Below are 15,580 nucleotides of genomic sequence, written 5' to 3' on the forward strand. Positions count from 1 at the left end.
AACACAGCCCTTTGTACGATTTCTAATGAGCTATTTAAAAAAAAATGTCCAACTGGAAATAATTTTGGCATGCTTTTTATTCCATACAAAAGTGTGCTGGTAAGTTATTATTTGGTATTGAGAGAGAGAGAGAGAGAGAGAGAGAGAGGGTGCACTTCTGGCACCGGGATTTCTGGAGCTTTACCGAACTAGCACAATCACAGCACACAGTGGCCACCAAAGCTCCCTGAGGTGAAACAGTGAAGCAGCAAGATGAGGTTTTCGGGGGTTTTTTATATGTATTTACTCTTAATTTTTTAAAGGTTGGATGCTATGGCATATATTTGTTGCCTGTGTCAGCAGTTGGTTCACAAACAAACTTAGTTCCATTTTGCAACCTTATCAACACTGATGCCAAATTCGCAAGTCAGCTAGGTGTAACAACTTAGAACATGGCTGCATATTAATATTACCCTATTATTTTTTTATAGGTTACTTGAACCAGTGGGTTTGTGTCTGCATATGTTATGGGGGGGGGGGGGGGGGGAGCTGAAAAGTTTTCTTTCCTGCTTATTTAATTAATTAATAGGAAATAATAATCCATCATAGTCTAATATACTGTTGCAGGCGATTGGTGATGAAATGAGCAGGCAAGCAGAGTGTACTGTACATACGTCGCGAACCTGCTCATGTAAGACGTGTCTGATTATTGCGCACAATGCTGGACTGTAGACCTGCTTTGTGCAGTCCTAAGGCACAAATGCATTCTGGTGATTGATGATAACAATACACCAGCTCTGCATCTTTAGACCAACATGCCTGCAAGAGCGCAATGACATCTGCGTCAGGTGAAAACTAGGAATGACATTTGCGTTACGCTGTGCTCTGCTGTGCAAGCTGGAGCCCTGTGTGCCCTCAAGGGTGGAACTAATCATCATACATAAATAACATACATACCTAAAATCACAAAGGCAACATTAAAAGTTTGGTACAATCATTCATTGTACTGCAACATGCCTCTACCTGACAAACGCATTTTAACATAATACATTTACTATAGCTGAAAAAAAATCTTCTTTTCTCGCCAGATGCATGCTAACAAGCCTTGCTAGTTGGTTTGTCATGCAGGACTCTGCTTGGTAGCCAGCTTGCTGTCTAACTGACTAACTGCATACTAATTACCAATGACTTTTTAAAAATAATTTACACATTTTTACATTAGGCAATGATCAAATATGGTCAAAACCTTTATTGTGGACACTTTTACTTCCATCAGCAGTGCATAGATGGTTTAGAATTGGGCATCAACACAAATATTGAACTTGACACAAGTTATCCATGAGGATGGCTCAAGTTCATATTTTGCAAAAGTTTTGCAAATACATACAATCAAATGACTTAATTCCAGTGGATCTAATCAGTGGTGAGGCCATCGGCTGCAACAAATAACAACACCCTCTGCTGCCCCCTTGTGGCAGATTGTTGCCCACCCCTGCTGTAGTTACTCTTGTATGCAAGATTGCACTGAATTGTTCTGTAATTTATGTCTGTTTTCAGGATCTGCTCCAGCCTGGGGTTCATGTCGGGGTTTTCCCCTTATTTGGTCTAGGCTTCCACTGAGGGTTTATATATTTCATATTATTATATGTGGTCATGTAAGACTTGGTTTGGTTCTGTTTGTTTCTGTACTTTGTGTAATGCTTCTGTTACCGGTTTTATTCTGTGTATCATTTATTTATGGTTTAGTCATCCATTGCATTACCTAGTCCCTGGTTTTGATTTGTTCATCATTTATTTCCTATTCTGTCAATAGTTTGTTTTGTCATGTTTAGTGTATTCACTTCCTGTGTCACGTCCTCTCTTTTTAGTTATCACTGGTTTTTCACTCCTCGACTCGCCACCTTAGTTTTAGTTTCGCCCCCTCTGTTTTGTTTGTGTTTATTATGGTTAGTCAAGCATGTCACATTTTGCACCGTTGGTTTTTCTGTCATTTAATTATCTTGCCTGAGTTCACGTTGCTTTTGCGTTATTGCACTCTCTTGCACTTACCTTTGTCTTCCCTGCCACGCCCCCTAACAGCACTCTCTGCACACCTGTTCCTCATTTCACACTCTGATTCTTCAACTAGTATTTAAGCCCTCACAGTCTCACAGTCCCTCGACAGATTGTTGCATGTTGCACTTTCCAGCCTCACGCCTTTGTCCTGTTTTGCCTCCTAATATTTCTGACCTTGCCTGTGTTACCGACTTCCACCTCGTCTTATCCCTGAACGCTGCTCGTTTTTGACTTTGCCTCTGCCTCATCCCTGTGAACTCCTGTCGCCGTGTATTTGGAACTGTGCTTGTTTTTTGGACTACGCCTCAGCTTGCTACCTGCCTGTACCTCCACTACGTTGACTGATTTCCTGTGTACTGAACCTATTGCCAGCTTACCAGATAAAGTTATTTTTTCTTACTCCAACACCTGTGTCTGTGAGTCTGCATTTGCCTCCTACAACTTTCAGGGTCAAGCCAGCACAAACCATGACATCTGTAGCATGGCCCAAGCAGAGGGTCACCCCTTTGAGTCTGGTCTGCTTGAGGTTTCTTCCTCAGAGGGAGTTTTTCCTTACCACTGCTGCTCTGGGGGTTAGTAAAACCTTATGTTGAGGCAACTCTGGTGTGATTTGGCGCTGTATACATGAAAATAAATTGAAATTGAAAATTGATTGCACGCATCGACACCGGAGCCCCACCTTCTTCCTCCTGCTCAGGCGGCGGGCTGCACGTGGGCTCGTAGCAGGCCTCCTGAGCCATGGGTATGGCCGTGATGATGCTGGCCTCGCGGCCCAAACGCCTCTTCTCTTCTTCTTGCTGCAGGTTCTTCAGGATGTGCTCAGCTCTCTGGTGGGAACGTGACACCGCCCTCGCTGAGAACGATTTCTGAAAGTGCGGCAATGGAATCAGAGTCGGGTCAAATAAACGGAGGAAAAAGAACGACCGCTTCAACATGTTAATGATTTGCGTCCTTGTATAAAGAATATTTTGATAATACAAAATGACTGAAAACACATTAATACAGTAACTCTCCTCCAGCATATTGATCTCATGCTCCTGAATATGATGAAAGATGCTCTTTAAGTATTCAGCTATGTCAAATTATGACCAAGGTAAATGCATTCAGACTGGAATTTGGAGAATTTACTGTATCTTGTGTACAGTAAATGCCTCACAATGTTCACATCAGTGCTCATACACATACACATCCAAATAGGCCGAATGCATGATGTGACGACATACACAGCAAAGTCATTCTCATCCAATGACCATGCATAAAAAACACAACTCACACAAAATGTCCCAATGTCTGATGCATGCGGTGGTGTTTTTGATTTTTATTTTTTATTGTTTTTGAACAATCAGTCCAAGTGCTGTGATGTGCATCGCTGATCAAGATGCAAATATCTAAAAAACAACAAACAAAAAAATGACCAATGAAACTCTTCTAGCACACAATGGGGGGAAAAACAAAGAAACACACAAACAAAATTTCCTCTCCTATCATTGATGATCTGAAGTAACAAGATGCATCAGTACAAGCATCCGGACAGAAATACCAACTTACTATGGTATGGACTGACTGAATTAATGTAGGGTACTAAAAACAAAGACAGTTGATAGATAAATTATGGAAAACGTGCTTGCAGGTGTTCATCAAAATATATAAAACAGATTTTTATAATTATGGTTATTTAAAAAATGATGGAAAAGCAAAGATATCACCAATAAAGCAGTGTTTTAGTGGAAATTATCAACCAGGACAAGTGTGACCTGGAAGTACTAACCTTTGCTATGAAACCTTATTGAATTAAACTAACAGAGTACAAATGCTAGATAATTTGGCATTATCCAGGCTGAAATTTGCTGGATCGTTACAACAGTTAGAGCCCTGGAGCTGTGAGAGCAGAGCATCAATCTGCAGCTAGCGCTGGTTACATTTGATCAGTAAATCTGAATATCCAAGTAGCCAAATATGTGGACTTAATTGTTTTTGCACTTCAATCTTGAAGTAAGATATAGGATTTTTATTTATTTATTGCTTTTTGCTACTTCCAAGGATGGATGTGTCCAAATCTTGTTTGGTATGAATTTGGAAAGGTGGTTGTACCAAATAACAGGATGACAAATATCAACGAATGCAGACATTTTCTACTATTGAATTCATTTATGGATTGTTGTTTTTTTTTTGTCATTTTCTTTCCTCATTTTTGTTAAAAATGAATAAATGTAGAAATAAATCTAATTCAGGCCTATAGGTCCAGGTTGTGTTCCAGAGCAAACGTACAACTTTTAACTACTTGGTGAACTCAGGTGGGATCTTGAAAGACTCAAGGGTTCGATCCCCCTACTTGCACAGAGTGTGAAACTGTGCAAATGTAAAGGGGGGTTCCCAGAAAGTGCAACTCTTCTAGTTATATGAAGATTATAAAAATAAACAAAAATAATACTCACATGGATAACAATAAAATCAAATGAAAAAGTTTTGGAAAAACGTGGTTACAAATTTGTTCGTTTATTAAACGTCAGTCACATAAAACATTTTTGAATATTTAAAATTTACTCATTAACGATACTAATATATTTATTTATTTCTCCCTTTCTCACCAACACTGTCAATATGAAGCACTATGTGATTATTTGCATTACATTATTACAACTTTTTTTTTTTACAATAATTCAACTTGAATGTGGTTTCAAAACTATTTGGATCAACCACATTAGAAAATCACAGGTGTTTCTCAGGTAAGTCAAGTATAACTAGAACAAAAATGGTCATCATTATCAGTCAGTTTGACTTATTCCAGCTATAAAAATCATTAGTAAATGTAGTTATAAATTACATATGACAAAATCATTTGTAAATGTAGGTACAGTGACTTACAGACTGGTCTTCATTTATGGGGTCCTGAACGCTGCCGGTGTTCTGTGGGACCCAGGGTGGGTCAAATATTGGAACGCATGGCATTCCCAGGATAGGAGATGGCAGGGTGAAGTTGATGCTTGGCGGAGGGATCTGAAACAACAACCACACACTAGTATGAAACATTTTATGGAATCAAAGCGGAACATTCAGCCTGAGAACAAACAAACAAACATTATTAGTTATAAACTCCATAACAGGATGAAATCTGCCTTTGGATTACAAATGAAAAGCCATTTTTACCGCTCACGATCAGTGTTGCCACAGTTACTTTGAAAAAGTAATCCAATTACTGATTACTGATTACGCCTTGAAAAAGTAACTTAGTTACTTTACTGATTACTCAATTGTAAAAGTAACTAAGTTAGATTACTAGTTACTTTTTTAGTTACTTTCCCCAGCTGCCGACAACAACCCTCTGCCACCTCAACATGACAATGATACCTGTTTTGCCAAAACTCACTTTATAGTCACCCTTTCTTGACTTCAATGAAAACAAATACTTGTTTTATAAAAAGTAAAATAAAGACATCTTTCTTGACCTCATATTTAACTGTTGACAGCACTGTAACAGTAAAACTTGCAATTTCAAACCTACATTGTTTATAAATGTAACTATTAAATTCCAACATTTTTCTAACATTTAAATTCTCTAAACATTTTACTTGTCGAAATTATTATTATTTTAAGCAGTATTAGTAGTTGTAGTAAAAAACGGCTTCAAAACTGGACCTTTAATCTAGGGGTGTTGTGGGGGGGGCACATCCTTGCCCCACGCCCCCATTCCATCTGGATTCGCCCCTGCTTTGGCGTTTGAGCACAAAGAATGGATTACATTTATTTATACAGAAAACATGACCAGATTCACAGGTAAGAAAGTTTTATTGCGTTTTCACATCATGTGGTCCTCAGAAAGAGAGTTTAGGTGCATTTGAGTGGAAAACAGTGTTAGTTGTTGACGCGTCGCGGAGGATCAGCTGTTTTTAACGAGACGATACAGAGCAGCTCAGCTCAGAATTATAAATAAAGGAGGGAAAAAAGTATAAAAATGTCTTTGTAAAGCTCAGTGCAGGTGTGCTGATCACCGCGCTTTAAGAGGTGAGGACGAGTCGAGCAGCTGCAAAAAAACGCGGATGAAAAGGTCACAGCTCACTTAAAGTGGGCAGTTCAGTCGAACTCCGACCTCCTGCCCACAGACCAAGTTTAATGCTGCTATCGACCCACAATGAAAAATAATAGTAACGCACAGTGACATGGAGAAGTAATTTTAATGTGATTACTGATTTGGAAAGATTAACGCGTTAGATTACTCGTTACTAAAAAAAAGTGGTCAGATTAGAGTAACTGCTCACGATTAATAAACTGACAGAAGCATTCTGCACCTTAAAGATCTGCTGGGCTCCTTCCTCCATGCGAGGCCACACCTGGTAGCGGAAACGCCACAGCGTGTAAAACTTGAGGACAGAGTTGATTCGCTGACAGGCTTCTTGGTGCTGGAACTCGGCCATCATCATTTCAGTCACTGCATCAGGGATTTTTACTGCACACAGAAGGAACATGGCAGCTGGAGGGGGTTCCGGGGGCAACAAAAAGGAGAAGGGAATCAGGGAGGATGGAGTGAGAAATTAAACTGTGGTTAAGAACAAAAGGGTCAAAAGTGGACAGATGTCCAAAAAAAAAAAAAAAAATCAAAAAAATTACAAAATTAAATAAAATAAAGTGATGATTAGGCACCATTCAGGCATTCAAATGCTTTAATTTAAAGGTGTAGTCTACTTTAATTAACTACAACATTGACAGAATTTACTTGATATTGAAATCTAGCAATTATAAAGTACTTTTATTTCTGGGGCATATTGCAAAATTAAAGTAGATTTTATTGCTGTAAAATCATTAATTTTGGGGGTTAAATACAGCAGCTTCTCTCCATGAGGTCTTACAGACAACACGAAAGAGGAAGCACATGTGAATCCACAAGGTTCTACAATCCCACATCATAAAAAATTGGGAGGGTATGGAAATTTAAATAAAAATAAATAAATAAAAGCACAGTGAGTCATGCAATTAATTTCATCTCCATTTCATTGCAGACAGTGTGAGATATTTAATGTTTTGTGTGGTCATCTTCATTTCGGTTGTTCATATTCCTGCAAGGCCTGCAACACATTTCAAAAGAAGTTGGGACGGGAAAAGTGGAGAATGAGGTAAATAAATATTGATATTGTTTTATGCAGGTGATGTCACCAGGTGATTTGTAATCATGGTTCAGTACAAAAGCAGTATCAACAAAAGGCTGAGTCTTTGAGGAGCAAAAATGGACAAAAGATATTTAGTTTGTCAACACGTGTTAGAAAATTACTGAACTGCTTTAAAACAATGTTCCTCCACAATGGATAATATAACTAAACAATTCGAGGCATCTGGAGGAATTTCATTATGTAAAGGGCAAGGGCACAAAGCTGAGCTGGACACATGTGATCTTTGACCCCCTCAGAGGGCACGAGATCATGAACCGTCATTCATCAATAGCTGATATAACCACTTGGGCAAGGAACTCCTTTCAGAAACCTTTGTTAAGTGCTATAATATGGAGTTACATTCACAAATGCCGCTTACAACTTTACTGTGCAAAAAAAGGAAGCCTTATGTTAAACTTGTACAGCAGCGGCATCCACTTCTACGGGCTCGGAGCCATCTGGGCTGGGTCATCACACAGTCGAAACCTGTACTGTGGTCAAATAACTCAGTGTTCTAGATCTTTTTTGGGAAGAAATGGACGCTGTTTGCTGCAGACCAAATATGCAAAGGACTATCCAGAATATCAGCAAAAGCTAGGGTTTGCCATGGTAAGTGGTTGTGTGAGTACCCTTGGCAAAGGTAATTTACACTTGTGTGATGACAGCATTAATGCAGAAAAGTACAATGACATCCAGGGATTATCCAACAAAACAATGCAAAACCACATTCTGTACACATTACAAAGGCATGGCTGCAAAAGAAGAGAGTATGGATCCTGGACTGGCCTGACCTGTCTGCAATACAGAGTGGAGTGGAGAATTTTAAAACACAAAATGCAATTTACAACAGTCCCCATACTGTTGTACACCTTAAGATGCATTTGCAGGAAACAAACTAACACCAGAAGCCCTTCATCACATTGTATCCTCAATGCCAAAATGTCCTCTAAGCGTTGTGAGAAGGAATGACAACATTACAAAGAGGTAAATGCTTTAACGTCACAAGTTTTTCTGGAATGTGTTACAGGCATTAAATGCAGGAACAAATGAGAAAGAGTTTATACTGCCTGCAATAAAATAACAGTCAAAGTAAATGTGAATCTGAATTGTGCAACAACCTGATGTGAGACTCACCAGCAGCAGCTGCCATGTGTTCATCCACACTGAGTAAGAGCTCCCAGGCTGCAGGCTGGATGTCTCCATACATGTCGTCAGTCAAGATAGGAGCGGCTTTGATCAGCAGCGAAAGAGGAGCTGGTGACAAACTCATCACCTGCATGAAAGACACGACAAAAAAGACAGAATGTAGAATATCTGTTTCATTCTGTGACACATGGAGACACGCCAAAATCTGCAAAATCGGAACCTGACTAACCTGATGAAAAGCGCCATCATTAGAATGCATATGTTTGCCGTATTAGCCCAACATCTGCCACATCCAGATTTGTCTGGATTTGAACCAAATTGCATTAACTGATAATCAGTGGTTTTGCATATGTATAACATACTATGTATAGCTCTGCCACCTGCTGGACATGTTTGGGATTATTACAGGAATTACAACCCCTGGCAAAAATTATGGAATCACCAGCCTCGGAGGATGTTCATTCAGTTGTTTAATTTTGTAGAAAAAAAGCAGATCACAGACATGACACAAAACTAAAGTCATTTCAAATGGCAACTTTCTGGCTTTAAGAAACACTATAAGAAATAAGGAACAAAAATTGTGGCAGTCAGCAACGGTTACTTTTTTAGACCAAGCAGAGGGAAAAAAAATATGGAATCACTCAATTCTGAGGAAAAAAATGATGGAATCATGAAAAACAAAAGAACGCTCCAACACATCACTAGTATTTTGTTGCACATCCTCTGGCTTTTAAACAGCTTGCAGTCTCTGAGGCATGGACTTAATGAGTGACAAACAGTACTCTTCATCAATCTGGCTCCAACTTTCTCTGATTGCTGTTGCCAGATCAGCTTTGCAGGTTGGAGCCTTGTCATGGACCATTTTCTTCAACTTCCACCAAAGATTTTCAATTGGATTAAGATCCGGACTATTTGCAGGCCATGACATTGACCCTGTGTGTCTTTTGCAAGGAATGTTTTCACAGTTTTTGCTCTATGGCAAGATGCATTATCATCTTGAAAAATTATTTCATCATCCCCAAACATCCTTTCAATTGATAGGATAAGAAAAGTGTCCAAAATATCAACGTAAACTTGTGCATTTATTGATGATGTAATGACAGCCATCTCCCCAGTGCCTTTACCTGACATGCAGCCCCATATCATCAATGACTGTGGAAATTTACATGTTCTCTTCAGGCAGTCATCTTTATAAATCTCATTGGAACGGCACCAAACAAAAGTTCCAGCATCACCTTGCCCAATGCAGATTCGAGATTCATCACTGAATATGACTTTCATCCAGTCATCCACAGTCCACGATTGCTTTTCCTTAGCCCATTGTAACCTTGTTTTTTTTCTGTTTAGGTGTTAATGATGACTTTCGTTTAGCTTTTCTGTATGTAAATCCCATTTCCTTTAGGCGGTTTCTTACAGTTCGGTCACAGACATTGACTCCAGTTTCCTCCCATTCGTTCCTCATTTGTTTTGTTGTGCATTTTCGATTTTTGAGACATATTGTTTTAAGTTTTCTGTCTTGACGCTTTGTTGTCTTCCTTGGTCTACCAGTATGTTTGCCTTTAACAACCTTCCCATGTTGTTTGTATTTGGTCCAGAGTTTAGACACAGCTGACTGTGAACAACCAACATCTTTTGCAACACTGCGTGATGATTTACCCTCTTTTAAGAGTTTGATAATCCTCTCCTTTGTTTCAATTGACATCTCTCGTGTTGGAGCCATGATTCATGTCAGTCCAATTGGTGCAACAGCTCTCCAAGGTGTGATCACTCCTTTTTAGATGCAGACTAACGAGCAGATCTAATTTGATCTGATCTGATGAAAATTTACAGGGTGATTCCATAATTTATTCCTCAGAATTGAGTGATTCCATATTTTTTTCCTCTGCTTGGTCTAAAAAGTAACCGTTACTGACTACCACAAATTTTTTTTTCCTGATTTCTTATAGTGTTTCTTAAAGCCAGAAAGTTGCCATTTGAAATGACTTTAGTTTTGTGTCATGTTTGTGATCTGCTTTTTTCCTACAAAATTAAACACCTGAATGAACATCCTCTGAGGCCGGTGATTCCATAATTATTGCCTGGGGTTGTAATTTTATCACATGCATGATGGAATTTAGGAGCAGGTGTCACTGCCGTTATGTGTATTTTGAGATTAGCTCAATTAGCTCAGTTCTTTCATTTCTAAAGCCTGGGTATGGGGGCTGTCAAATACATGCTTGAGATTTAACACCAAAAGTGTTACTATGTAGATTCTTTAGGCTGAGACCAGGTTAGCAATAAGTGCACTACATATAGTTAATATGCTAATATCACGGATCAATCGGAGGGTCAATATATCAACTCTGCAGATTTTACTTTGTGGGGTAAAAAGACAAGTAACGTGTTTGAATTCGGTGAAAGCTGGAACATATCATTCAATGAGGTGAAAAACATTCATTATTTGTTTTATATAACGGCTAAAATAGATGCTTGTCATTTGACATATTACTAATTTATAAACAACAGAAAAGGAACTTAACATTTTAGTGCATCACTGCTGCTCTGACATCAACAATCCAACTAAAACTTTAAATAGGAGTCCAAAAATAAGTGAAAAATTCAAGTAAGAAATGAGTCCAACTTTTCATTCTAATTTCCTCCTAACAGCTCTTTATGCCTCCAGACGGCTTATAGTGCAGTGGATTTGTTTTGTGTGTGTGTGTGTGTGTGTGTGTGTGTGTGTGTGTGTGTGTGTGTGTGTGTGTGTGTGTGTGTGTGTGCGCGCTGTCAGTTAGTTCCTCCAAATCATCGTCTGTCAGCAAAACAAACTTTGTATGTTTAGCTAAACGCTGCCTGCAGTAGTGGGCGGGGTTTGCAAAGGTATGGAACCAAGTTTACACGCTAAACAGAACCAAATTTGCACACTAAATGGAACCAAATTGCACTCTAAATGCAACGCAACACAAATGGGATGAACAATCCATGTCACGTGACATACAAAGCACCAATCAAATGACAAGGATCCACTCGGCCGTTATATAAATCGGAATGTCCAGTGTACAGTTTGTCATCACCTGATTACGGATGTACTTGAGCATGCCGGTGTCCTTTTTTCCTTCCATGTTGGAGTCTGTGGGACGTCTCTTCACGGACGGGGTCCTCAGGCAAGACTTGTCCGAACACTGAAGGTACAAAGATTTTCGTTAACAGTAAATATAATAAAGGTTTCAGACATACATACTTGGGCAGAATTTACCTCTTTGTTCTTCTTAGCCCGTCCCCCAATGATACCAGAGGAGGCGCTGTCTTCTCTCAGACTGTCCACTGTCTCCCCGTACACAAGCTTGATGGCGCGGACGAGCCGGGCACAAGAGCGGCTGTGATGTTGGTAGCAGTGTGGGTGGCAGAAATCAATATGGGTGCAGATGAAACTCTGCTGGCTGCACAACAGGATCATAATCTGTGCAGAGTCAAAGAGGAAAAGTCACTTTTTATTGGTTAATAACATTGGTTGTGAAAAGACACACTGCAGAGTCAAGCGGATGTTTCCTGTGTTCCACTGTGCCACGTCACAGCAAAGTAGAGAAGCTTGAATCTTCGACTGGACTGGGTTGCTTGACACGAGGACGTTTCGCTTCAAATCGCAGAAGCTTCCTCAGCTAAAATTCTTGCTCTGGTAGTCTGACTTCTGTCTGATCTTTGTCGAGAAGAACAAACAGAAGCCACAAAAGCTGGAGTTTTAAACCTAACCAGACGCCTCCTACTGAGAGGCAGACTGCTATTGGCTAGTGACTGAAATCTTAAAATATTAGCCAGAGAGAAGAAATGGTTTGAGAGCGGGGTGAAGGAGGCATTCTATGTGAAACAGTTGAAACTCAGCCTTAACCGGGGAGGGGGTCTGAGACACGCTTTGTCCCCTGTTTACAATGGGGTACTCAGATCAAAGCAGTTTCAGTCTTTTGTTCATGGTAATGAGTAAATCACATAATCAGGAGAGGCGTCAGTCCCATCGTTAGGAGGGACAGCTACCCTGTCCTTAGGAGGGTGCTAACTAGAGCACAACAGGTGCTAATTAAAGCAATTGTTCAGTCACTAGCCAGTGGCAGTCTGCATCTCGGTAGGAGGCATCTGGTTAGGTTTAAAACTCCAGCTTTTGTGGCTTCTGTTTGCTCTTCTCGACAAGGGTCAGACAGAAGTCAGACTACCAGAGCAAGAATTTTAGCTGAGGAAGCTTCTGCGATTTGAAGCGAAACGTCCTCGCGTCAAGCAACCCAGTCCAGTCCAAGATTCAAGCTTCTCTACTATGGAAACCCCCTGGACAACTGAGAGCCTACACAGAAACACGTCACAGCAACTAAAGCTTTAACCCCTTCAGAGTGGTCAGGGGTGTCTTGGTGGCTTCCCTCACTAGTCTTTTTCTTGCACAGACACTCCAAAGTGATTTACCCCTTTACATCTGCTAATGTTTGATTTTACTGAACAGAATAAAAAGCACATAAAGGGCTAAAGGGCAGCGGGGCTTTTTTTTTAAAAAATTCAGGCAGTGTCTGTTTCCATACTTGGAGCCAGGACATGTTGCGATGGTAGTTGTCTTCTGCTCCTCCTGAGCTGTGGCCCTCAGGCTCAATGCTGGGCTCACTGGTACTGAAGGGACTTCCTGTAATAGAGAAGAATGGCTGTTATAACTGTTGAACATTTTCAAACTATTCTCTTATTTATAACGCAAATAAATGAGATGGTTACTACGAATGCCTTAAAGGTACTCCATATACATTCAGCCAATATCAATATTATTATTAAATATTACTGTTGTTATTATTATGTTCTTGCTCTTTATCATCATATATTCTTTCCTAATCCTTGTGTGGTACATGATGGGGGTATTGGTCCCCTCATCATTGTGAGATCACATATACATTGGGATATCACATTCTTTTTTCTGATTTGTAAGCAGACTAGATAATCCTTCTGGTGCTTCTAGTTACTGATAATAAAAAAATATGTGTTTCATTGATGGCATATAATGACATCATGGCATCGTGTACAAATCGGCGTATGGCAGTCTGCTGATTCATGTGTATTTATGATCATCCTTTTAGCTCTCTTTGTTTCAAAGTGATTGCTAAAAATGTGATTGAAAAATAAATCATTGATGATTTGATTTACAGAAGATTTGTGTGTGTAGATAAAATCGTGCAAAAACGCCATTGCACTCGCAAATATATGGCGATTTACAAAGAGAGTGCACTGAGGAATGCTCTCTTAGTTTTGAAGTTTTTGTGAAAAATGTGATTTTCAGACTGTCAAATGTCCTTGATTGACCTTGACCTTTGGCCTTCATATTAATGTCATACTGAAATGTAATTCACATTCATGCAATATGGATGAAATTGGCCAAGCAGTTCTTGAGGTATTCAACTGGATACACACACACTGAAAGTGGTAACAACAGTCACATAAACCCCTCTGTCCAATCTTCAAACATTTCATAGTATTTTTAAATGAATATACCATATAAGTCTCTTTATAATTATTCATCCATTCATTTTCTATACCCGCTTACTCCAATCAAGGGAGACTGAAGCCTCTCCCAGTAGTCATAGTGCGTGGGGTGAGGTACACCTTGGGCAGGATGCCAGTCTATCACAGGGCCACACATAGATGGACAACAAACACATTCACCTAATTTACAGTCATCAATTGACTTAACCTGCATATCTTCTGAAGTGGGAAGAAGCCAGAGCACCTGGAGGGAACCCACATGAACACGGGGAGAACGTGCAAACTCCAAAGAGAAAGGACCAGGTGGGAAGCGATCCCACAATCTTCTTGCTGTGAGGCAACAGTTCTAACTGCTAAGCCACGCTGCTTCCCTAATTAATGAGACATGTCCAAGTATGAACATGTCTCGTGATATACTTACCAATGTCGGTAACGGTGTCTCTGCTTTGCGTTTGGGACAGCAGACCGTCTTCGTTCTCTGACTCGGAGTCTTGTCGGGTCAGCTTGGTGCTCTTGAGGCTCCCCGCCCGCCGTATAGAGGACAAGGAGCCACCTTTCTTCACTCTGAAACTACGGGCACCTTTGATCTGAAGCAGCCGGGAGCCTCCAATACGAATCTTCCGGATTGGTGCTGCAGAAGAAGTAACAAAAATGAAAACAACAACAGCAACAACAACAAAAAAAAACAAACAACCAATGGGAAAAATCTGTAATAAGTGCGCAGTCCCCACCTATGTCACGGCGGGTCTCACCCTGAGGCTCTGGGGGCTTTTTTTCTTCACAAGTGATGTCTGATTTTAGAGTATGGCTGCTACTGTTGAGGGAATCATGCCCATCCTCGTCATCAAGGATACCAGCGAAGCTTATCTTCCTCTCGTAGCGATGTCGACCGAACTCAGGATCAAGACGCAGGCGGCAACTGTCCAGATCCTAAAAACACCCGTCAGTACAATCAGTGGAATAGATTTCCTGTGAATCCTGTGGTCCTACGACCTGCACCAAGGATGGGATATGTTCACACATGTCTGTTTATGAACAGGATATAAAAACTCATGAAACGGTCATTGCTGATGAAACATTTGGGTCTAGCTTGAAATGGAAGACAGCATGCGGCCTGCTGGGGAAATAATATCAAATTGGGGTTTTTTGGTATTGCAACAACACTGACCATAGACTGTATATGTACTGGACAAACTCTCTATCACATTAAGCATAGGTTTTCTGAGCAATCCAATGGATTGGTTTTGGACGATGCCACCCTGGCAGTGCCCAACCCCACCTGATTCTCTGCCAACCCATAAATGGGTCAAGGGGTGAAGTGTGGGCAAGACCACTGTGGCCTGGGTGGGATGAATAAAATCTTAAAACACCCAACTTTCTCAAAATTACCAAGCTAGCTAAGGCTAACAGGCTAGGTCACCTGGGTTCGGGTGACTAAATAACTTAGTGTATTTTTACAGACTGTAAATGCCTTTAATAATGGTTGGTTTGGATACGGGTATTAAAAAGTAAGCTATCAATACCTGCTAATTACTGCTAACAGTACTACTACACACGTTAAATGACACTAAAATTTCACTCAACAGAGATGCTGGAGTACTAAACGTCTTATGTAGATAGTCTGTCCTCAGTCAGCAGTGGCCACCTGGTAACAGTATACACTGGCTTACATGCGGCAACATCCATAATTATTTATAATGCTATGTCTTAAAATAACTTAAACTGATGTGTTATTTAAACATGTCTCCGTAGAGTTATCATGAATGGGAAATCAGTTT

At 40.1% G+C, this 15,580-nt stretch overlaps 1 protein-coding gene across 15 annotated transcripts in view; it reads right to left on the reverse strand.

Moving 5' to 3' along the window:
• Window positions 1–15,580, reverse strand: part of LOC117517476 (protein unc-80 homolog) — a 162,615-nt gene that overhangs the window by 55,462 nt on the left and 91,573 nt on the right. For 11 of the 15 annotated variants that reach the window (XM_034178615.1, XM_034178574.1, XM_034178560.1 and 8 more), the window contains 9 exons: window positions 14,534–14,732; window positions 14,224–14,433; window positions 12,860–12,957; window positions 11,557–11,760; window positions 11,375–11,482; window positions 8,310–8,448; window positions 6,321–6,502; window positions 4,900–5,031; window positions 2,714–2,900 (listed from right to left, as the gene is read on the reverse strand). In XM_034178615.1, coding sequence (XP_034034506.1) covers window positions 2,714–2,900; window positions 4,900–5,031; window positions 6,321–6,502; window positions 8,310–8,448; window positions 11,375–11,482; window positions 11,557–11,760; window positions 12,860–12,957; window positions 14,224–14,433; window positions 14,534–14,732 — 1,459 coding nt within the window. The remainder of the gene's footprint in view (window positions 1–2,713; window positions 2,901–4,899; window positions 5,032–6,320; window positions 6,503–8,309; window positions 8,449–11,374; window positions 11,483–11,556; window positions 11,761–12,859; window positions 12,958–14,223; window positions 14,434–14,533; window positions 14,733–15,580) is intronic. The other 4 variants (XM_034178607.1, XM_034178599.1, XM_034178542.1 and 1 more) reach the window with 1 other exon arrangement.

The sequence above is a fragment of the Thalassophryne amazonica genome, chromosome 1, assembly GCF_902500255.1.
Source record: "Thalassophryne amazonica chromosome 1, fThaAma1.1, whole genome shotgun sequence".
In the NCBI taxonomy this organism is placed as follows: Eukaryota; Metazoa; Chordata; class Actinopteri; order Batrachoidiformes; family Batrachoididae; genus Thalassophryne; species Thalassophryne amazonica.